The sequence below is a fragment of the Blennius ocellaris genome (assembly GCF_963422515.1).
Source record: "Blennius ocellaris genome assembly, chromosome: 21".
In the NCBI taxonomy this organism is placed as follows: domain Eukaryota; kingdom Metazoa; phylum Chordata; class Actinopteri; order Blenniiformes; family Blenniidae; genus Blennius; species Blennius ocellaris.
In genome coordinates this window covers 13,105,355-13,128,557 of record NC_137670.1, presented here as the reverse complement: position 1 = coordinate 13,128,557, position 23,203 = coordinate 13,105,355, and the positions used below count along the sequence as shown (strand labels likewise).

Here is a 23,203-nt window from a genome sequence, read left to right as displayed (position 1 = left end):
AGGCGGGACTTCGCTCGTTACTGTCCAATGATTGCACAGAAGGAGCGTGACGATTCCGGAAGACATTCATCCTGCGGACCGGAGTGTGCGCGTTCCCAAATCCAAAACATGGAGCAAAATAACGGTGAGCAATAAATGTCTATTTATTAAATGTTTAAACGATTCGCAGCTACTTGTATCTTGTTCGTTGTGACATTCGCGGCGAGTTTCCATTGTAAAAGCTGGCGGCGTTATCGTATCTTGAGCAGACTCCTCCCAGCCTTAACGCAAATGTCTTATCTCATCATAAATAATGCTATCTGCGTGATAAAAAGCTACTGTACCATTTCTGCTATGTTTTATGCTCTTTAAATCGCGAAATATGGTGGACACTTTCTGCGTTTCTGAATGAAAGAAGCGCAGAGTCACTGTCTGGTGTACCGGGTTAACTGGTTTCCCTGTTAACTGGTGACCAACTTCCTTCAGCGTCGCTTGTTGCTGCTACTAACGGCCTACCATAAAAACCCGACTTAAATAAGCAGTTGTCCCATCGAACACCGTTCAACTGCATTTATGATAAAGTTTCGAAGTGTCTTAACTTTTGTGTTACTGGCAGCGACGACGGACGCTAAAGGAGTTCGGTCACCTTTTAACAGGGAAACCAGCTCGTCCGCTACACTTGTCAGTGTTTGGTAATAAAAAACCAGTCACACGTTATCATTGTATAAAGTTATATACCTCATGTACCAATTCTGTATCACATCTCAATATGATGCTTCCAGAACAACGACCCAATGACAACCACGTGTTTGCCAAATTCCAATTTGCCAGAACGAAATCCATATTTTAGGGAAATAGCCCTATTCTTTGTCTGACTCCTTTAGAAGGGAGCTTATCCCAGGTCCAGCATGTTGTGCTGGTGCTGTCAGGAAAAGGAGGCGTGGGGAAGAGCACCATCACCACAGAGTTAGCTCTGGCTCTCAGGCATGCTGGGAAAAAGGTGAGCGGCTGGAGTCGCTTTAAATATTTCCATTTGTTGAAAACGGTGTCGAAGCTCACCGGTGTCTAAATCTGTGACCATCAGGTTGGCATCCTGGACGTGGACCTCTGCGGACCCAGCATCCCCCGCATGCTGAGTGTAGGCCGGCCCGATGTGCACCAGTGCGACTTGGGCTGGGTGCCAGTTTACACTGACGCTCAGAAGAGTCTGGCCCTCATGTCTATCGGCTTCCTGCTGGAGGACCCAGATGAAGCGGTGGTTTGGAGAGGGCCCAAAAAAACAGGTACATCTGGTCCGTGACGGGATGTAATGGCGCCATTATATTGGGACAGCAGTGCCAGTGTGTAGAAAGAAGCACCTCTAAACATTGCGTTTTCATCTTTCTCCTCGTCGGAATACACTCTCCTCCAGCTTTGATCGGACAGTTTGTGTCAGACGTAGCCTGGGGAGAACTGGATGTGCTCCTCGTGGACACGCCGCCCGGGACGTCTGACGAACATCTCGCCGTGCTGGAAAACCTTAAGAAGCATCGAGTGGACGGAGCCATTCTGGTCACCACACCTCAGGTCCACATTCATCTCCTCTCCTGTGACACGCGCCATTTCCATACGTCGATAACGATAACACTGGGTCTTCTGTTGTCTGCAGGCGGTCTCGACGGGGGACGTAAGGAGAGAGATCACTTTCTGCAAGAAGACAGGCGTGCGCATCCTGGGAATCGTAGAGAACATGAGTGGATTTGTTTGTCCACACTGTTCTGTGAGTTAAGATTTAAAGGGGGACTTACCAGCAAAACATGAACATAAATGCATTGAGAAAGAGGACTATCCAATCAAAGACCATGCAGCAAAGACATGCGCTTTATTAAATTTTTTTAATATCCATATGTAATGGTGCATCTAATGAAAAAGGGTTTTTGGTCAAATTCTTCCCCCATAATTATGTTTAAACTGTTACTTCACCTTGTATCTTTGAGACGCACCTTTCTATGCTTGTTGCTTTTTTATTGTACTCGGGGATGTGCAGTGTTTAACAGTTAATTCTTTTCCAGGAATGCAGCAACATATTCTCAAAGGGAGGCGGTGAAGAGCTGGCCAAGCTGACCGGATCAGCGTTTCTCGGTGAGATCGAGAAGTTAATTTGTAATGTCAGCCTGCAGCCACCAGGTGTCACTACACACCGTGAGAGCGCGTTGTCCTCTTCAACACACCTTGTTGAACGGGATCGATCAATAACTGGCAATGAAATTAATCCTTTCCTTCTGCGGTGTGTAGATTACTCTCTTGAGCATTGATTCGGGCGAGAGACCAGCTGTCTATAATAGTTTCCACTTGCAGCGAAATTGAACGGTTTTAGTCTGAGAACTACAATTAATGTCATGTGACATATTTCAAATCTTTTTTCTTCCAGGCTCTGTACCTTTGGATCCTCTCCTCAGTGCCAGTATCGAGGAAGGCAAAGACTTCATACAGTCATTTCCTGAGAGCGCCACCTTCAGTGCAATTAGCAGTATTTCCCAGACTTTGCTGAACAGCCTCCAGTCGGGTTGATACAAAACTCACATGCTTTGTATATCGACAAGGTGTCGATAATTTTGTTTAACTTGTTACATTTATGCAACTATTCACTGGTGATCTTTAATATCCAGAGGGGAGCACACTTGGGATTTGTAGATTAGTCCTGCTTAAACACATCTGATTGTAATGTGTTGCTTATATTCAGGCTTCTGCCGTTTCAACTAATTTAAAACTTGATTTTCGGGCTGGGGAATTGCTGCGAATGCTTCCAATTGCTTGCTTCCAAGTAAAAGATATCCAGATCTTTTAATATTTGTTTGCCGGATATTGACTCACATGGGCATAAAGCTTTTTGACACTTAACAGCGACGTGACAGTGAATACAGGAGTGGAAGGTTTAAAAGAATATTAAATTGTTTTGGGGCAGAAAACATTGGGAATATTGCAGGACTCTGGCCCCACTCAGGCAAAACTGCTCACATAAGGCCATTGACAGTCCGAAGTACAACCCAGGCTTTGCTCAGTCCTCCTAATGCTGTGTGTGCAGTTTGTGTGTGAAAACTGTCAGGCTTCGACCCGTTACAGGAAAGATTCTACCAGATGGCAAAAAAAATTTAAATCCTTTTGTTCACAATTTTGTAATAAAATGATCACTCAAGCATCCTGTGTGAGACTCAAAATGGTGACGATGCATTCCTGAAATGACGTCTCGGGTGTTCGGAATCCATCCAAGTTGGAGTAGTCTTTAATTCAAAGTGTCAAAACATTCACGTAGACACATCAAGATAACGGCAACACACCAGTCGGTAATACAGGGTTGGAAATTGGCGCTTCACTAAAATGCAGCAGCGGCGGCAGCTCCGCTTTCAGAAAGTCGACTTCAGATCAAACGGAAGCAGTTCCTGCGTGAAAACAAGGCCGCACTCACATTTGACCTGCTTCGATTCTCTCTGCGTGCTACAAAATTCACCTTCGATAGTCTACTTGCATCTTTGAAACCTGACTTTTTTTCCCCGCTTTTTTTTTTTTGGAAGGGTTCAGCAAAACATTTAGTCATTTTTGGATCTGGATCATATCTTCAATAATTCACCTTCCCTTCAGGGTCAAACTCCCAACAGCAACAAAACACAGAAACCCATGCAGGATTGTAATGGCTGGAATGTAGGAGAGATGGAACTACAGCAAGAGATGAGCCGGGGGGGGGGGGGGAGGGGTTGAATAAGACTGGAGAGGAGGGAAAAAAAAAGTGTGGAAAATACAATTGTGAGACCCGGAACAGGGCGCACACACCTTTAATGCAAACAGCAGTACTACAGGAAAAACACTGAAGTTTGAGAATGTTCCCGTTATGATTAGAATACAGCTACACACAGAACTCCCACTCCACCAGCAACATACTAAAGGCAATCTTAATTATTAAACCAAGAATTACATCCAGAGGAATTCCAACCACTTATCACAATTAACCCACAGTGCATTAAAATCTATCTATATATAGAGATATTTATATGTCTGTATATAATTATATGTATATATCCTGGGAATTTAATATTTGCTGTATTACAGTTCAATGAACAATTTATAAATAAAAAAATCAGTTGAAAAAAAAATAAGAATCTTTTAAGTCCATACACATTTCTCTTTGTAGATAGACCCTGGAGATTAATGCAGATATTGTTGCGACTCCCAGGTTGATCCGGGAGGACAGAAAAAAAAAAGCTGTGCGGCCCTTTGGTCGGCTCTTTAAGACCGGAGGCCAGCCTCCCTCAGCTGGCCTCCAAGCCCAAATAGAAGTGGAGGAAAATAAGGAATCTACATCATACAATTGTTTTTACAAACATTCGCACACGCATACGCACACACACGAGACAGACGAATCACTACATTGCGCATTTACAAGTTGACTATCGGATTGGGACGACTGTACACGTTGAGATAAGATCATTTTTATGGAACAATTTTTATTATTATTATTTTTTTGCCCCCACACCTTCACTTCTCATCTCGGGTGACAGAAATTTTAGATCCCCTCCCATATACTTTTTTTTTTTCTTCCTTCCTCCAGCAGCAACATAAAGAGTGATCTTGTAGTGGAGATGGCTGGGCATTTTTTATTTCGTGGAGAGGATGAGGGCAACGATGAGCCCGTAGAGACCCAGGACTTCAGCGAAAATCAAGATGAGGATCATGCCCACGAAAAGACGGGGCTGCTGAGCCGTGCCTCTCACGCCTGCGTCGCCGACGATGCCGATCGCGAATCCTGCCGCCAGCCCGCTGAGTCCCACGCTCAGGCCGGCTCCGAGGTGGAGGAAACTCCTACACAGGGAGGAAGGCGTCAACACACCGAGGATCACATGAGGCAGAGCATCTCTCGCGTGTCGACGTGAAGGCTGCAGGGTTCTAACACGCAGCGTTTCCATCTGTGCACCAAGTGCAGGAAGTGGTCCTTCCTTATGTCAATGACGTCAAAACAAGTCATTTCCTGCTCCAATTGATAACGTGAAGAAACTGGACCATCTAAGAGTGTCTTGTCGTCACTTCAGCCAACAGTTTGAGTTCATAAAGAAGGCTGATGAGTTGGACGACCAAGGAGAACCTCATAAGAGTCTAGTCACGTGTTCTACCTGCGTAAATGTGGTTAATCAACATTGATCATCTGGCTTTAATCCATAACTTCATGCGTTTCAAATAGCTGGTTTCTTTCCAACAGTACCATCCAAATCACCCCAAATCTATTTTTTTTCCTTTACATGGAATGACTGAACTTAAGCAGTGGAAAGTTTAGACACTTGGTCTTCAGATTGAGATCAAAACCTGTATTAAAGACCGCACTCCCCCCCCCCCCCCCCCCCACATTGCAGACAACTGTACACAAAAGCCATCATTCCTCAATTGCAATGCCACAAATCCTTAATCCCGAGTTTAATGACAAATCTCCTTGTCAGCCAGTGAACACAAACATCCCCGGTGATGTCAAATGGCAAACAAAAAACAGTCGCTGCATTCATCCGTTTTAATTATTTACAAATACTAACCAAACGTATTGATCTGTGCCACAAAGAGAACAGATGGGTCAAATTGTATGAGGAGTGGCAAGTTGAACTCACTTGTAAAGCTGGATGTCAGCCGTGATGCCGTTGGCAATCAGCACTGCTACTACCAGGCCGTAGATGGCTATAATACCCGCCATGACGACGGGGATGATGGACTTCATGATGAGCTCTGGCCTCATCACAGACATGGCAGCAATACCCGTCCCACTCTTGGCTGTGCCATAGGCTGCTCCCAAGGCTAGAAGGAAAGACAGGAAACACAATCAGTTAACTGAACAAGCAAACAAAAGCGCGCACAAACACACAAGTTAAACAGGCAAATAGAGGAATAACTGAAACTAGAAGACACAGCGTGATGAAGCAGAAGTGGTGTGAGAAATTGAGCAACAACAAAAGAATTATCGCTTTCTGTTCCCCTTTGAAAGTCCACCATGGGTCCATTTGGGGATTTCTCGCTGTAAATCAAGTCACAAGGTTTCCTTCTGGAAGACTTGAACGTCAACCTTTTCAGTGACTACCTTGTCCAAACAGACATGAACATTGTAATTTAAAAACTAATTTTGTTGGATAGCTGTGGAGATTGACTGGCTCTCTGTTGCCTATGAATGAGTGATACCCAGATATCCAGAGTTCCCAGAAAGAGCACCGGAGAGGAGAGCAGTTCTTGCTCCTGCTGCGTTCTCCAGCTCGTGCTCTCTGGATAAGATCACACTAATGTAATGAGTTTAAGGGTCACAAAAAGCTTCATCAGCAGGTTCAGCTACGTCATTCTGACAGAAGTGAAAGCACTGTGCAACCCACGTCACAACCGAGACAGACTGCGGGAGGGACGTGACCACGCAGCTGCAATATTACAAACCATGGTTTGAGATGAATAAACAAGAGGAACTGTCCATTAACAGCTGGTTATCACCCCACCACAACACGGGAAGCGCTACTTTACATCAGAGCAGCAGGTCAGGAATCAGATCAGGGTCGTGTCATTTTACAACAGCAGTTCTGACAGAACCAACGACAGTAATACATCTACAATAGCAGATATGATTTCTACATGGGCCAATCTTTTAGTATTACCTCACCAACCAGCATCCGGTACACATTTGCATGTGTTCAACTATTCTAGTCACTCTGAAGCTAAATGAACCTCCCATCCTTCGATGCCCTTCTGACTGTCACTTGAATCAATGTTTACATTGACTCCACCTGAAAGAGCTTTGTCAATTCAGGGTAACTGAGCAGTCCACTCAGTTCTAAAGGAATATCAAAAAGAGTGAAAACAAAGTCGGACTGATCGGGATGTTCAGGACCTTCCATTGAACCCGTCATACCAGTGGTGTACAAACAAGCACCTGGCAAAGTCACTTTTCTGGCTCTTGGTGGCCAATAGACTGACGACTATTAAAGTAGAAGGGATCACTTTGACGGGCAGTGGACTGTGCACGTTGCCTGGAAGTGCCTTCTGCTGTGTTCTTGTATTCAGTGAACCTGGGCATCTTTCTGGTTAAATCCAAAACAAGCACTGAGGGTTTTCTGGCAAATGGATCAGGACACAGACAAGAAAGATGTATGAGCCAATCTTCAAATGTACACATGGCTGCCAGCCACGACCCCCAGCTACTGATTCGTCACCAGGCTGATGCCATCTACAGTACATATGAAGGAGTCTATGCAGACATGGACAGGAAACGCCACATTTTAAATAACATTGCAACAATCACAGAAGGGAATGATTTGGTAACTTGCATAAAAAACAAAATTTAAGGAAATTGTGCAAATTTAAATACACGTTATGTTATTAGTATGCATCATTTCTTATCAAAAAACAATGCTCAGCACTTTTGCTTCTGCAAAGTACCTCCTATTACCAGTTACTGCACCTGAATTGAGATTTAGCTTTAAAAAAATTTAAAAACAAAAAAATAACCACACAACACTACAAAAACTACACGATTGACTGATTCCAAAGAACACTGCAGGACCGTAGAACTCTTAAGTCTTCTGTAGAGCTGCAGTCAATTGCTTAAACTAGCAATAGTTAATATGTGGGATTTTGGTCAATATTGCAGGAGATCTGGTCGTACAATTGACATGTAGTCATACATTTAAATCAACTCTAAAGTATGTGAATGTCTAACAACGCTTTAGGATTGTTTTAGTGGGTGTCTCATCAAGTATTAACCATAATGCAACATTTCCCTACAACACCATGTCAAAGTTGACAAAGCAACGTTTAAATTTCCTGCGTGAACAGACTAGGGAAAATATCCTAGAAACGGTGTCTACCTGGTAGCATCCGTTTCTTTTTACTGACCGGCCTCATTAACAGCAAGTGTAATTAGCTACCTTCAGTAACATTATCCTGAGACTCCTTTCTTTGAAGCCTTGGGCTCACCGAGGAGCGGCAGAAGAGGACAGAGGGGATGAAACACTGGGATCTTTAAAACAGTTACTGCCGTTCTGTCCCCAGAGAATTACAGGTTTGATGTGGTGATGTGGAGAGGCAGCACAACCTCTGGGCTTTAATCCTAATCCCGTCAGATTAGGTGAGGAGAGTTTTCCCCACCTCCCTGCAGAATATTTGATATATGGATGCCCGTGTGACGTCTTGTGATGTCAGAGCAGGAGGTGCCTGCAGCCGGGGAGGATCTTGCACGCAAAATGCTCATGTAACAAACAACAGACTAGTCTGCTTTGAGGATCATGGTTTTAAGGTGAAAGGGATAATAAAGATTCATACACAACTTCAATATTCTATTGCTCGCTCTCCAGACAGATTTTTACATGAAAGGGAGGTACCCAAGAAGCTATAATTGGCAATGACTCAACACCACATCGCAGACCAAGCTGAATCATCAAATGTCCTCATTTGTCGCACCAATATCATGTCCGTTCTTTACACCAGTGTGATCTCCTCCCAACTCGCCAATTCGCCAGCTGTCACTCCTTCCCAACTAGTATCACTACTGGTGGTAATGGCCACCAATAGTCTCACAAGTACCACTTTTCCGAATCACTGTGGCTTAGGCATCAAGATGAATTTGATATTTCATTTACAGGATATGTCTTATTATTGCTACTACTGCAGCCAACATCCATAGGTTTAGTAATTACCAGGCCAAGTTCTTGAAACTGCAAAACAGGTCATGTACATTAAGGTCCTCACTGATGCAGCCACCAAAGGAACAAGGCTTCCATTGTTCTTGAATGTTCAAAGACAAAATACAAATAACGAAAGCGGTTGGACCAATTACAAAACAAACCAAAATTCCCACCTATGCGCCACTTCCCTCTCCAGACACAGCTGTGTTGCTTATGTAACTGAACGGCACGTTTTCCCAGCACGGACTCGGTGAGCGACTTGTTAACTTCTCCACACATTCGGAGAACAGACGGTGGTTCCCAAGTCAGAAGTCTCATCATGTGATGATCATGTGACTCAAGTGTCATTAGTAAGGAGCAATAAGGAAGTCGACCTGCTGGTCACGGTTTCCACGGACCATTTTACTTGGCACAAAGTGCAGTTTACAACTAAAAATTAAAAAAATGCCTTGATGTCTCAGGGGAGAATTGTCAAGCGTCAAGCCATTTTCGTACAACCACGAAAATGTTTACCAAAAGTCGACTTTGACGCAAATAATGATTGCAAGCACTTATTATCCAATCGTCTTGAGCGCTTTTGACACAAGTGAGATATTTTATAAGAAAGATGGCCATCAGCTCAAAGGGGCTTCTGCTCCATGCAATAAGCTAACTGGCAGCTATGTCGATGGTCAATAAGACACAGTTGAGTTTTTTTTATAGGTCCTAGAACAGCAATAATAATCCAAAAACCAAAATAATTCTTAAACAAGATATACTGGCATCCGTTTGTGTTTTAACTCGAGCAAGGCGCACACGTCAACTGAGGGAGGCTAACGTCAAACCTAGCACCACTGGCTAATTAGCCTTGTCGAGTTCGTATTTTGAGTGGTTGACGCAAAAAGCTACATTAAATGCCACGTACTTACTTAGTGGAAAAGGGTCAAAGGCAACAAAAATTGGTGCAATGCTCAAACTTACATATACATGAATGACAGTAATGGAAGGCCATTGTGACGATGACATTAGCATTGCTAGCAGATAGCATTTATAAAAGCCAGCTCACAAGCAGCGTTAACAAATAAATGTACAAAATGAGTCAATAGAAAACGATAAAAAAAAAAAAACTGAGTGCGTCGTCGACGAGATTAAATGTGAAAACTTACCGCTGAACACCATCGCCGCAGAGGCACCCATCACCGCGAAGAACGGGGAGTATTCAGGAGATCCAGACATTATTTCTACTGACGAGCCGCGTATAAAAAATGAACTAAAATATACAAAACTGTACGTCAATGGTGAGTCAAAAAGAGAAATGGCACTTCACGGAGGCAATCGAAGGCCACGGGCTAGAAATACATACAAAACAGCGGTGACTACAGGAACCGTGTGAGCAGCAGAGCTAACTAGCAGAGTGAAGCAAACAGTCACGACTCGGATAAATACCCGGCGCAGCGGCACAAAATGGCGAAGCGGAAAGTATCACCTGACCGGCCGTACGGGATAACCTATCACCGTCTGAGTGAAGGGGTGCCTGGGCAGTGAAGTTAAAGTTCCTCTGACATGTAGTGCACCTTACAGGAGGATTGTAAAACAGTAAAAAAATATAATGTAAAAACGTATTGATACGTTTTATATCCAGTCAACGCTTCATATTTTGGATTACGTTTCAATAGTTTTCTTGAAGGTCACCCCTATTAAGAATCACATTGGTATGCTCCGCTGCAGGCTTTCCCTTTGATAGCCACGCTTTTCCCCTCAGAACATGAAGGATGGAATACCCAAATATTTCGAGGGAAAGGGAATATTTTATACCGACACATGTTTGAATACGCCTTTAAACCTTTGTTAATATGATCAGAAAAATTCAACAGACATTTTTCTTTGTTGCAGTGATTGGAAGTGATTGACACACTTTGTCTCAGCCATGCAACTAAAGGTGGTTTACAGTCAACTGTGACATGCTAAAAAGAGGCGCCTGAGAGTGAGAGAATGTGAGGATGAGTGTGCTCGGTGGGGGAGGGAACAAGAGACTCCTTCCTTGCTACAGCATGCAGCTCCCAGCAAGTGCATGCTCAGAGATCCTGCAGGAGGAGGAGGTCAGGAGAGCTGGCACCCCATGACATATATGAAGAATGCCTCCATGTGACTCAGAGGGAGCATGTGCAGTCTTGTGCCTCCTCCTTCTCCCTCCATCCTCCCATCCATCCCTTTCCCTCTGCAATGCCAGTCAAGTCAGTAGCACAGGACCCCTCCCACAGTGCCCACTGTAAAGCCCCATCACTCCTGATGCAACATCTCCAGGAGCATGCAGGCCCCCCCTACCTTTCAAACACTTGCAGAGGCTGCACAGCATACAGCACTAAATCACCCTGAGACAAGGATGATGATGTGTGCATGAGGAGCGATGCACTGGTGATATAAAGGTCACAATGAACGAGATTAATGCTTTCCATGTTTCCTCTCCTCTGATGGACGACTATTCCAACTGAGCCATGATGTAGCCTTTTTGTTGTGATCAGATTATAGTGTGTTCCTATTTCCAGCTCATTTAATGGCATGCTGCATGATTTAAAAAAAATAATGTTTGGGTGGGGTTTTCTAGATCCAGGATGGAATTAATGAAAAATTGAGAAGAGGCCAGTTATGCAATTTTTTTTAAAAAATGTCTCATCTTTGAGATGCAGAATCAGGGGGGAAAAGAGAGAAATTCTTACAAGGGCATGATGTTTAAACAACACTGCATGATGGAAGATTTGCCACAAATTGTTATGGATAGTGACAGTGTTTTGAGTTAGATCTTCATCAGGCAAATCATGCATGGTCAGATTAGCATAGGTGTCTAAATATAGAACCCCTCAGTGTGTTTTTCAACAATCTGAATAAAGGAAGTCATCCAGCTAGGCAACAATCAAACCTACCATTGTTTCTTAACGGCTTTATTCAAAAACAAAAGTAGTTCTCATTTATTCTGATTGGGGATAAATAAACCTAAAAAAAAAAAAAGATTAGAAGGACAAATGTTGAATTATAAAACTAAATTTGCTCTTCTACATGAAAATAAATGACAATTTGTTCAAAATGCATCTTTGGTGTCATTTCCTTTTCCTCAATAAAATATAAATATTCAGATTGTATATCACATTTCCTGTGACAGCTCTTATCTGTTTCTTAATCCTGTATCCTCAGTCAGTGGCACATTGACTGAGGGGCGATCAAGGAAACGCCCGTAACAGAGTAGGGTTAAACACATAAGCATCTTACTACTTGAGGCTGGAAAGCATAGTTTACAGGAGAAGCGCCAGACCAACACCCAAAGGAGCAGCTAAATATAGAAGTGCATGTGCGATTAGCAGAGTGTGAATCCTGAATGAACAACGCTGCCTTCCAAAGACAGAGTCAATGCCACTTACAGTAAAGAGGGAATTACTGCACCACTTTGCCATTTAGGACGCAGCATTTCTGCTGATTGACTAGGCTCAGACCCATCTGCTGGAAATTAATTGAGAATATATTATTAAACAGCAATATTGTATCAATATTGATTCATAGATTATTTGACTCCAATATATAATAAAATGTTAAACTGCTGCTGTTCGCCATTGCATTTGTATAATGTACTGTATATACAATCCCCGTGTGCTAGGCCCTATTAGGTTTAATTAAAATACAATCACTGGGATTAAAAGGAACTGTGCAGCCCAACTGAGGCATGAAAGCAGAAAGAGTTTAGCAGACATACTTATAAGCATTATCTGACTCATTTCTGCAAAATATTTTCCAGTCATGCAGCTCATCGTCAACTTCCACAAAGAAGAAACAGCAACGCAAAAATAGTGTGTTTCAGGGGGCCTGTCTGAGGAATTTAATAGTCATAAAGTTTCAGGAGTTGAAACCAGTCTGCACTGTGCTTTGATTCAAAATAAAGTAAAAAAATAATAGGACATCTTTCATGTCGCTTGTCAGTTAATCCTTTTATCATGACCTCATATGGTCATTTGTGCATCTTTTTGCTTTATTCGAAAGTAACAATAGTAAAACCAAGGTAATCAAGACATTGTGGGCAGAGTTATGCCTACTATTGAGACATACAGTGTATATTAATGAATTTCTTAAAAATATGAAAACCTGTTAGAACAAATGCATTATACATGGTATCTAGTTACCATCCACTGTAGATTGTTTTGAGATAAACAGTGCTTAAGTACATTTCGCAATTTCATCTAGAAATGGTGGAATATGCATCTTGGCAAGGGACTTGATAAGTGGTGTGTAATATCAGATCTTTGTACTGACTTGAAAGTGTTTGGGATCCTTTAACAAAAGAGGCCGAAACTATTATTTTACATGTTTTAGTGATTGTCCCATAAAAAGGTAAATCATCAAAGCTATACGGAGGTATAAGCGCCTCATAAAACTAAAACGTTTATACAATCACTGCCGATATAAGCAGTGACAGGAGGCATAATGTTCGAAATCAAACTGTAGCAATGGAGTGACTTAAAAAAAAGGAGTAGAGCTTGGATCTGATGGCGCTGAGTGAGCTAAATGTGATCAGGTGACTTCAAGGCATCTGGCACACATCTGTGACACTCTGAAGAAATGCCACCATCATTTTGCAAGAGCAGAAGTCAGAGATTTGAAAGGATAAAAATAAGTAGAGAGATAAAGAAAAAAGAAAACAAAAGACAAACGCAGGCCAAGTCTTCTTAAAGCGCAATGCTGTATTTTCCACATTTGCAGTTTTCACACTGTTGACACTTCACTGGCGCACATATTTTAACATACAGATACAAGTTAGATGTGTAACCTCAACAACACTTTGCCAACAGGACACAGAACTGGACTTCTTAGAATCTTCATACAGGAAAAGGACGGCGGTAACAGGAAAATGGAAAAGAAAAAGGATGAAGGAGCTGCATTTATCTCCATTACCTGTACACCATGAAAATGTGTGCTTTACCAAGAAAAGGCTCACGGGAATATACGGATTTTTGTGAACAGGAAAAGACAACAGAACCAAAAACTTTTTGAAAAGAAAGCAGTGCAAAATTGCGAAACTCAAAGTCACTACTGACATCCACAGACATTTACTCAGTTAATTTAGCAGATCCTCCAGTTATGTGCAGAAGATCAAAAGTGCAATGAACCAAAACCAAAAAAAAAAGAAGCAAGAACTGACCTAATATAGCTTCACTACATCTCTATCGAGTTCCGTCGACATTTACCACAGAAACAGAGTTACCTTCACAGATGTTGCTGTAAATCTTGGTTCATATTATAAAGACTGCAGAGTTAAACTGTACAGCTGAATTTGGCAGCTTGAGATGAACTGCAGAGCGAACATTTCGACATTACCGTTCAGAAACTCAGACGTTTGATCCCGACAGGAAGACGAGCACACGTGATCCTGAACATTTCCATCACCACTTCAATATAATTACACCACCATAGTACAAATTTGTAAATACAAAAATAAACAAGTAAACACAACTATCCCATTTCCATTCATATGTTGATATATTGGATGAAATGCATGAATAAATAAAATATATGAATTTGAAGGACGGATTCAGGCTCGTTTGCACACGTTTTCTACCTGAAAACGTTTTGCTGGACATTTTAAGACTCAACTTCACGCTAGTCACATTTCTCCATGTTTTTAAGTATTATACTGCATCTTTAAGTGGTAAAACTTGGTTCTTGTCAGATCAAAGTGTGAACGTACATGTAAACCTATGTAATAAGTGCGTTGCATTACGAGGCCATGGCGTCCTGGAAGCCCCACGCTTCCAGCAGTGAAACCTGGAAGCTCTCTGCGCACAGCGGCGGGTTGTCGAACGTGGTGCACCTGCCAGTGCGGCCATGATTCAGCTCAGAGTCGATGTACAGAGCGTTGCCTTCGCCTCCCCCTGAACAAACACAACATGACGCACCGGCTCATTAGTGACCTTAATTCATTCTCGCGTCATTTTAACGTCGGGTACTGAGAAAGACGCTGTGTCGATCCACTCACCCACAATGATGGAGTCAAAGTTTCCCGCCATGAACATGGAAGTATTCTTGGAGTTGAGGTTGAAGTGGCGGGCGGACAGAAATGGCGAGAGCTCTCCAGCAGGTTTCTCTGGCTGCTGTAAGCTGTTGTCTGCATTTTGGCCCTCAGAGGAGGCCGGGTCCTCTGGCTCCTGCCGTTTGATGGAAGACGCCAACTCAGGGTGGCGGATCACCACCCACTCGTAGCGCTCTATTTCCGGTTTCAGCTGCCAACGGAAAACAATGAAGGCATCATCAAACCTGCTTAATCAAATTTAATTCGCACCATGGTATATTTGAACACAAATGCACCTCAGCGTGCTTTCATTTCTCTTTGGTCTGTTGCCATAGTGACTCATGATACCAGGACTCCATTGATGATGGCTTTATACTGTGGTTGTTCAGGTGCTTAACTCAAGGTTCACGTGCTCAGAGTTCATTGAACTAATTCAGATCAGCTGTTCTGGAACTGGAAACTCTGAATTTCCCATCTCAGAGTCAGTCGACTCAGAGTTCAGGGAGAAACTCAAGAGATTGTTGAACCTCCGTGCTGGAACACCCCCCTGGTCTGCTTATTCTTACATTAATTGTAAGAGATGCAAAGATGGCGAATCAGAAGCATTTGAATAGTTTCATAATTATTTTGTTTAGAATCGATGCTAATGAGAACTTCCTCTCAATGGATATTTTTACAAAGTGCCTATTTGTAACCTACATTCCTTCTGCTGATCTTAAAGCAGCTCCTTGACCTTTTAAGAAAAATACAAAACTGCATTCTGGTTTGGAGGCCTTGCGCAATAATAAATAAAACATTTTCTTTACAATGCTATTTTTCTCAATCCAAGTGGTTTTTTGTGTTTATTTCTTAGCAAAGTCAACTATAACGAACCTGTTTTATCAACTGCTGCTTTTGTTTAGTAGCCGTGTTATCATATTTTCCACTTACTCTTTATTGCACAGACACCAAAATCAATATCTGTTTCACACACTGAAAACATGAGAATAGATAGAATAGAATACAGGTACAAAAAACAAAAACAAATTCAATCTCAGGGATTAGGGGTTTGTTCGTCCAGGGTGGGTGGGGTCGCTGACGATACAGCCAGTCTCTTTTGTAATCAACCAGCGTAAATGTCTGTAGTCTGTTGATGATGCCTCCCTCACCACCAGGTCGAAGAATGTCCCGCACGTTTTGATGTGCTTTTTGTGTACATGTTCCAAACGGTGCGGGACGAGTTGCGCGCCAAAATACTGTAATTCCTATTTCTAGGAAGAGTAATCTTTGCGCCTTGCCTCTTAAAGAAGCAGGCACAAGAATAACGCTTCCTCTTCCGGTACAGGCCATGTAACAGACGTTGGTAGGAGCTGGCTGGTGTCTATTGTGTGTCAGCTGTGGTGTCGGGTACGACTGGGTCAGGTGACAGAAGTTTCCGATCTGTGTGTGCTTAAGCATTGCTCTTTGGGATTGTGGTGCTTTCTGGCCTCTCGGCTCACACAGTCTACAGCTGTGCTTCAGCAAGCAGAGTCAAGTGAATAATTCATACGGACGACATCAGAGGACCAGTGTGCTTTTCTATTTCAAGCTGTGGCGCTATTATTACGCCTGGTGCTGCGTTACTACCGGCCTCGTCTGCAGTTTGTGGAGTCGTTTCTGCATCAGACATGATGGTGTCTGGTGAAGTGTGACCTACTAGTCAGGCTTCTTCTCAAGACAAGCCGCAGCGCTCCATTCAAACCAAATCAAGGTGGATGGTACCCTCTGCTGGCCACAATGTAGTACTGCGCAAACTAAATCGACTCAAGTTAATTGGCAACTTTGATTTTCCCTTGAGTGTGAATGTGATCCTGTCTCTGTGTTTACCCTCTAATTATAGGAACTGTCCAGTATGCAGCTGCATTCGCCTCTCAGAAGTAAAAACTAAGTTCACTCCATGAAAATGAACTCACCCTGAACACAAAACACTCGCCGGTGCCAAAGAAGCTCAGCTTGTTACCGCCTCTCTTTCGCTCCTCCCAGTCTGTAGACAAGAAGGCTCCACATACCTGGAGAGGATAAGGGGAAAAAAAAACGAAAATAGCTTTATCTGCTAAAACAATTTACATAATTTACTTACAAGTACTTCCAAATCATGACAGTAGTAGACTGCCATCTTTGAAATGGTATTATAATCCAATCAAATGATGCCTGTGTAATTATATATATATTATAGTATATTATAACAAAGCTGGAGTCAAGCAAGAAAATAAAACAAATGCTAAATGACTGAAATAGCAAAAGAAAATGTTTGGTTCCCCCATTTGAATGAGGAACTACTTTGGACAGGAACTAGTAATTGCGTAATTCCAGTACTATTTTGTTTCGGCTCCACTTCACAGCATTATACACCCTAAATATTCAAGTCAATCTGTTGAGAATATACTGGATAACATGTTATTTAACACTGTAGTTTGTAATCCATGACAACCAGGATGCAAAACGTTCCAAATCAATCAGCGAAAACGTCCCTCCAACAGAATCTTGCTTCAAACTTTAAATATGTGGGGTGATTGTGGGAGAGTTCGCGGTCTACAGTGTGCGAGTCTCGCTTACGTCGCCATCGGTGGTGCGGATGAGGAGCAAAGTGGGCTCATAGCCTTCACAGTGGGAGTAGAATCTGCAGGGACACGCACGAGTTTAAATTGTAATTTAAAAGACTGCAAAATGAATGATATTTATTGCGACAGCAAGTGGAAGGTGAAACTATTCAGACGTCTACCTGTTCAGGCTGCATCCATGGGTGGAGGTGGTGAAGAGAAGCTGAGGCTGGCACAGGGCGAAGCGTTCGGGGATCCACGACCAGATGTCGTGCATCTCCTTGGCGCTGACAATCTCGGAGGAAAATGTGTCGGGGTTGAGAGCCAGCTGAACGTTTCGCCTGGAGAAGACGAGGAGGGGGTCAGAATAATACGTCCAACAGCCAAATGGAGATCGCACAGCTGGTGATGAACCATTAATAGGAGCACTTAAGCAAAGCGTCTCCTCATTTGAAGTATTATCAATCAGCAAACATGCAAAATGGTAATGCTTTTGGAGGATAAATGGGTTGAGAGGGAAAAAAAAAAAAAAGGGTGGTGTGGAGATGGAAACCCACCTCGAACTGTACAAGAACCAGTGAGGTGAACACAGGAGTGCAGAGCAGATGAGACAGGATGGTGAAGGGAAAACCGTGGCACAAACCGAAATAATAGGAAACAAGAACAGACAGTGAGGAAGATGGAAAAAGCAGTGTAACAGCAAAAACAAAGCTGCAGGACCTTGTTCAACTGAAGTAGTGTAAACATTTTAAAATAATAATTGTACACTGTGGGGAACTTATTCTGTCCACACAACTGTGATTAAATGATTTGAGGTCCAGCAATTGTGTCTTTCAAGTGAAAAATTAAATAAAAAAAAAAGAGAGAGAAAAGTGCATTCATGAAATTGTTGTTTTGAAAGTTCCTCAGTTTGTTGATTTATGTGCTCCGGTTGGGTTCAGTTTGATATTGACAATGACACATTATGGACTACAAAAGTCTGGAAAAACAGAGGAAATTCATCAATCTTTAATGATACCATCGATAAGATAAATCCACCAAAAGTATCCCAGCTCCTAAATTAAAAAGAAGAAAAAATATCAATATTATCGACTTTACCGCTTCTGTTTGACAGTGATTCCTTTCTGCTGCAGGGACTTTTCATTTGTCAGCTGCAGCAGAGTGATCTCCTTACGGCTGAACAGACGGAGGGAGAAGGCCTTCTCCAGCAGCTTGTCAGGGGTGACGGTGGAGGCGATGCCCTTTACGAACGCCTGGATATCCGCCCTGATTTTGCTTGAATCCTGCTCCTGGCTCCCCTGGCCCGCCTGGGCCCCTGCTTTGGACTTGCGGTAAAACTTGAGCAGGGCTATCGCCACACGGTAGAGGATTTTATAGCCCTCGACCATGTACACGTCAAGCACCCGGACCACGTGGCTGAAAGGAAGGTCGCCGAGCACCCAGCGCTGCCAGTCCGAGTACACCTCCATCACATCCTGAGCCGTGGCCACGATCAGCTTGTGAGCGGGGGCGCAGTACTTATTGGCCAGATCCCCGAACGTCATGCAGCTGGACTCGTACGCCAGGAACGTCTGGTCCAGCAGTCGCTTTCCTGGTTCGTTGCAGGCCAGGATGCGGCTGATGTGCTCAAAACACTGAGCTTCGTCGGCGCTGAAGTGCAGGAGCAGCGCGGTGACGGCTGGGAGTGCTGGGCAGTGGGAGATGTCTGGAAACTGTCCAGCCACGCAGTTGATGATCCGATGTGCTGAAGCGACCGCCTCCGCCTTCAGGCAGTAGTGCGGTACAGGACTATCATCTACAAAGTCTGGAAGTGGGGCGAGGGACGAGGGCTTCTTTGTGGCTGCGTCTCCGATGATGTCGCGGTACACTTCTGCGTCGGGGGTCACTGTACGGCAGGGAATGGCCTTGATGAGCTGCTGGTACACTTGTGCTCGTAGTTTGTGATTCTTGGCCCAGTGGCCTTGTCGGGCCATTTGCTTGAATTCTTTCAGGTCTTTACAGTCAACCTTGGTGGGCCCGCTGCTCTTGGCCAGGTCCCCCATCTGGCTCCAGTCCACAAAGCCGCCATATTCTTCCTCAGCCATGGTGCAGTATAGTTGGTGGACTCCCTGAGTCGTAAGAGAGGAGGACGTATCGCTCCAAGGTATTCCTCACCTTCAGGCCTCCACACAGCAGATAATTGGACAATTAAGATTAACTGCCCATGATGGTCACTGGAGGGCACAAAGAAATAAAAAAAGACCAGATTAGAAGGCATCATTAGAAAATCTGATAAACAATTAGCGCAGGGCGCCATCTGTCAACGATGTGCATGTTCGACAAAGAGTACAGAAAGAACAACATGTCTCAGCCTCGCGCAGTCTGATGAATAAGGATATTTTGGAAATTAAAGAAGGGCGTGTTCCTGATGCCTGAAGTAAATATGTTGTGTAGCATTAATCAGATTCATTATGCAAGTTCTATTAGATTGACACAGAAAGAAGCACAACTGTGAAGTGGAAAAAACCTGAGTAAACCTGAGATTGAAAGGAATTTAAATTACAAAAGGACATCTCAGTGGCCATACTGCTAAAAAAAAAAACAACTCAATATGACCTTGAGTGGAAAAAGAACTGAACTACAAAAACCAAACTTCACCAGCAGCAACCGTTTAGCAGTACTCAGGTCAGTTCCCACCAGTTCTTACTCACAACGTGATGTAAAGATCGATGACAAAACTTTTATACTGCAAATGGTTTACATACAGTCATCAAATTATATCAAAACATCACATGGGTGCATGTCCAAAGATCGCTTGCAATAAGCTTAACACAGGCAGCCATAAAATCACAAGAAAATGTGCTGAAAAACAAGTCACATGGAAAAGGATGAGTCCGTAGATATAAAACTGGCTAAAAGGGACAGTGTGCTGTTACTATACCTTTAAAACTGACTGAACCAAAAAAAAAAAAAGAAAATAGCTGAGTGGAAATTCCAACCATTCAATAATATATTAACATTATTTTCAGGAAGGTTAGTATTTTGTGTAAAGCCAAGTAATAACTGTGAAAATAAAATACATTCCAATTGCCAATACAGACTCAGTTTGAACATAGACCCTTTGTGAGTGGATATAGACATGCTTATTCCACCTTTACACATATCAATTTATATATCAAGGGATAATACACCATAAACCAATACTTATACATGGAAATGTAGAAGGAAAAAGCAGGATATCCACACAGCTGCACCGATAAACAAGCTTTTCTGGCAAGATTCTCAATCACAACAGACCTATCACATTCGACATTTTTAATTAATCCATCCCAGAACGATAAGACTTACAAACCTATTCCAAATCTATCAGTTTTCTACAGCATCGTATGTAATGGGATGTATTAAAACTGAGCCCAGCTGACTGTAAGTGAAGGTTAAACTCTGGACATGTCGCCAGTTCGCCACAGAGAAAGTCTCACACACACACCCAGCTTCAGATGCAGATCTTCTTCAACACGAAAATAACTATACAATAGCCACACTGCTTGACAACAAAAGCTCATGCATGCAGAGATGTGACAGTGTGTTGCAGTTGCATTATAACAGTATCTGAGGCTGGACGTTCATGCATGCACCAGAAAAAAAAGAAAAAAAAAATCATAACCAACGTCTTCAATACTGGCCTTCGTGCAGTGGGGTTGCAGCGATCTCGCTGGGCCTCTGTGGAGCTGATTTTGCCGTTAGACAGCATTCGTTTGCTGTTGCAGAGGCTCAGCCAGTGTACACAGCCTGCAATCAGCTAAAACGACAGTACGAGCTGCATTTGTGTCAACATGCATTGAAGTGCAGCTGCAGCCGCACGCGATCGCTCCGCGAGCTCGTTGTGCGGTTCACAACGGCATGGCACGTCAAACAGCAGGCGAGAAAGAGAGCGGTCGCTGACACGTTGTCAAGTTAGTCGGGTCCCGGAGTATTTACCATTAACCTCTGGAGTTAAAGCTCGAAGCAGCCTTTTTCCATTCACACCTGCCAAGTTAGCATTGCTAGCTTTAGCACGGCGCTGTCAAGAGCGTTTCTGCAGCGAACCCCCCACCCAAAAAAAAAAGAAAAGACACACCAAACTAGCTGACGTGTAATAATGACAGGAAAACACGGAGATGTTAAGAAATACCAGAGCATGCCAGGGAAATGTTGCTGCTCCTGCAGCAGCTAGCATGACGGTTACCCACCACACATGAATTTGGTCCACAGTCTTGGAGTTTGTTACGGCGTCAATTTTAGAGCCGCGGCGGACAAATTAAACAACACCGGTGACAGAGACGAGCGTCGAATCTACCGCGAGGGACGAGACACTCGACAGGCGCAAGAATTAAACCGCTGATAAACTCATACACTCATAGAGTCTGTACCTGGGCGTGAGATGTCTTGAGACGTGAAGCAGGGTTCATATTAAGTCGCCTGGCGCATGCGCAGTAAGCAGCGACACGCCGGTCACGGCACGCGCCTGTAGGAGGTGCAGTGGATGTATGTCCACGAGGGTCCTCAGTACAAACCTTCACCCCGCTCTGCAAACTAAAAACATCTGGTTCATTCGTGAAAATAGTATCAGGATTGTAAAAACAAACAAACAAACAAACAAACAGCATAACAGGGTTCCATATGTTTGTAATTGGATCAGTTTCAGTGCATTAGATGCCAGACCCATCCAAGAACATTGGCTGCAATGTGTTTTACCCCTGGTGTAAAGGCTAGTTTTACTGTAAAATGAAAAGAAACATTCAATCTATTTCACACTATTCTAAAGAACAATGGATGACTTAATTGAAGCTATTCTGCAACAGTGCTAAGCTATTGTTGACAACCTCTACTGTGTCAATTAGATATATCATGAATATTACACTTTTTAAAACAAAACAAAAAAGATATTTACACTACAGTCCCCTTTCGAGCATATAGCCTACAATCAAAACATCAGAAACCATGCTCAATCAATTATTGTAGAAACACAACACACTATGATGTGAATTTTTTTTTTTTTTTTTTTAATGTCTTATTTTGCAGCAATGCATAACCAGTGTTTTGTTTTGTTTTTTAAAGACTTACTTCTTGAGACCGAGTCACACGCTATATACGTGCAGGTTATATACGTGCAGAGGTCAACTCAAACTTTCTTGGTCACTTAACTGATGGGACCGTGAAAGGACAGGAAGTACCCAGACCAGGACGACAGACCCTGCCTTTGTCCAGGACTCAAAGCACCCCCAACACACAGCTCGCTCAACGCATGACAGTTATTATAGATAATTCAATTGTGGGAGCGCCGTTGCCCTCCTGAACAACTCAGGGCAGAATGTTGTTTGGCTGCTGCCTTGTGCCTCTTGAATACAGCTGGTGTTTTCTGCTTTGTACTTCAGCAGTGAAGAAAACATCAGAAGCCTACATGTCATGTTTCTGGGATACATTCCCGTTTTTTATAAAGTCATCAAATTAAGGGCTGCTCATAGATGTTGTAGGATCAACGGTCTTAGACTATTTCAGCATCAAGTAGAATTTACTATCATGAAGAAACCCCGAGTGTTCATCTCTGTAATACTAGCGTTCTGTGTCCGTTGAAGACGTTCCTCAAATCCAGAGCAAACGCTGACTCTGTTGTATTTGTCATGGATGTGTTGTGTGTAGAAAAGAAGAAAGAGGCCATGTCACATGACGTTGTCAGCATGGTCTGATGTTTGAACGCAAGGCCAAGAAGATGCTTTCTTATTTGTTTAAGAGGCGTGCTGGGATGTCTGAACTATCAGGATCAAACTGAGGCAGTGCTTGGATTTGAGAGCGATTATGAAAGAAGCTGAAGAAAGAGGTGACTGCGCATGAAGGATTGTCTCTGTGTATGCCTGTGTGAATGAGAGAGAGAGAGAGAGAAAGAGAGACAGATGGGTGCAAAGCCCGTAAGCCTTTAGGTCGTAGCTTATGGAGGTTTATGATCATCAAAT

At 43.1% G+C, this 23,203-nt stretch overlaps 3 protein-coding genes across 4 annotated transcripts; 1 reads left to right on the top strand and 2 right to left on the bottom strand.

Annotated features, from left to right (window-relative positions):
• Positions 1–23: 23 nt before the first annotated feature.
• Positions 24–3,623, top strand: nubp2 (nucleotide binding protein 2 (MinD homolog, E. coli)). Its single transcript, XM_080517640.1, has 7 exons — positions 24–124; positions 864–979; positions 1,064–1,262; positions 1,391–1,545; positions 1,628–1,738; positions 2,031–2,100; positions 2,390–3,623. Exons 1-7 carry the CDS (start codon positions 28–30, stop codon positions 2,527–2,529), a joined length of 888 nt encoding a protein of 295 aa, XP_080373766.1. The 5' UTR covers positions 24–27; the 3' UTR covers positions 2,530–3,623.
• A 120-nt stretch (positions 3,624–3,743) lies between these two features.
• On the bottom strand, positions 3,744–10,072 carry atp6v0cb (ATPase H+ transporting V0 subunit cb). The gene is made up of 3 exons (XM_080517641.1): positions 9,794–10,072; positions 5,604–5,787; positions 3,744–4,812 (listed from the first exon to the last, which is right to left on the bottom strand). The coding sequence occupies exons 1-3, from the start codon at positions 9,861–9,863 to the stop codon at positions 4,608–4,610; spliced, it is 459 nt and encodes a 152-aa protein (XP_080373767.1). The 5' UTR covers positions 9,864–10,072; the 3' UTR covers positions 3,744–4,607.
• Positions 10,073–13,402: 3,330 nt separating this feature from the next.
• tbc1d24 (TBC1 domain family, member 24) lies at positions 13,403–21,643 on the bottom strand. Of its 2 annotated transcripts, none has more exons than XM_080516733.1 (7): positions 21,623–21,643; positions 18,333–19,447; positions 17,417–17,575; positions 17,251–17,314; positions 16,608–16,703; positions 14,644–14,887; positions 13,403–14,539 (listed from the first exon to the last, which is right to left on the bottom strand). In XM_080516733.1, exons 2-7 carry the CDS (start codon positions 19,316–19,318, stop codon positions 14,385–14,387), a joined length of 1,704 nt encoding a protein of 567 aa, XP_080372859.1. In that variant the 5' UTR covers positions 19,319–19,447; positions 21,623–21,643; the 3' UTR covers positions 13,403–14,384. The 2 variants fall into 2 exon arrangements, with proteins under 2 accessions (XP_080372859.1, XP_080372860.1); XM_080516734.1 differs by lacking the exon at positions 21,623–21,643 and adding an exon at positions 20,882–20,992.
• Positions 21,644–23,203: the final 1,560 nt, after the last annotated feature.

Bases quoted from the DNA above. Each gene is read 5' to 3' on its own strand.
- nubp2 (XM_080517640.1), top strand. From the start codon at position 28: ATGATTGCACAGAAGGAGCGTGACGATTCCGGAAGACATTCATCCTGC. The intron at 1,546-1,627 runs GTCCACATTCAT...TGTTGTCTGCAG, and splicing joins TTCTGGTCACCACACCTCAG to GCGGTCTCGACGGGGGACGT. The intron at 1,739-2,030 runs GTGAGTTAAGAT...ATTCTTTTCCAG, and splicing joins TTGTTTGTCCACACTGTTCT to GAATGCAGCAACATATTCTC.
- tbc1d24 (XM_080516733.1), bottom strand. From the start codon at position 19,318: ATGGCTGAGGAAGAATATGGCGGCTTTGTGGACTGGAGCCAGATGGGG. The intron at 17,576-18,332 runs GTAAAGTCGATA...CGTCTTCTCCAG, and splicing joins ATCACTGTCAAACAGAAGCG to GCGAAACGTTCAGCTGGCTC. The intron at 17,315-17,416 runs GTAGACGTCTGA...GTGTCCCTGCAG, and splicing joins CATGGATGCAGCCTGAACAG to ATTCTACTCCCACTGTGAAG.
- atp6v0cb (XM_080517641.1), bottom strand. From the start codon at position 9,863: ATGTCTGGATCTCCTGAATACTCCCCGTTCTTCGCGGTGATGGGTGCC. The intron at 5,788-9,793 runs GTAAGTTTTCAC...CTTTCCTTCTAG, and splicing joins TGCGGCGATGGTGTTCAGCG to CCTTGGGAGCAGCCTATGGC. The intron at 4,813-5,603 runs GTGAGTTCAACT...CTCCCTGTGTAG, and splicing joins GCTGACATCCAGCTTTACAA to GAGTTTCCTCCACCTCGGAG.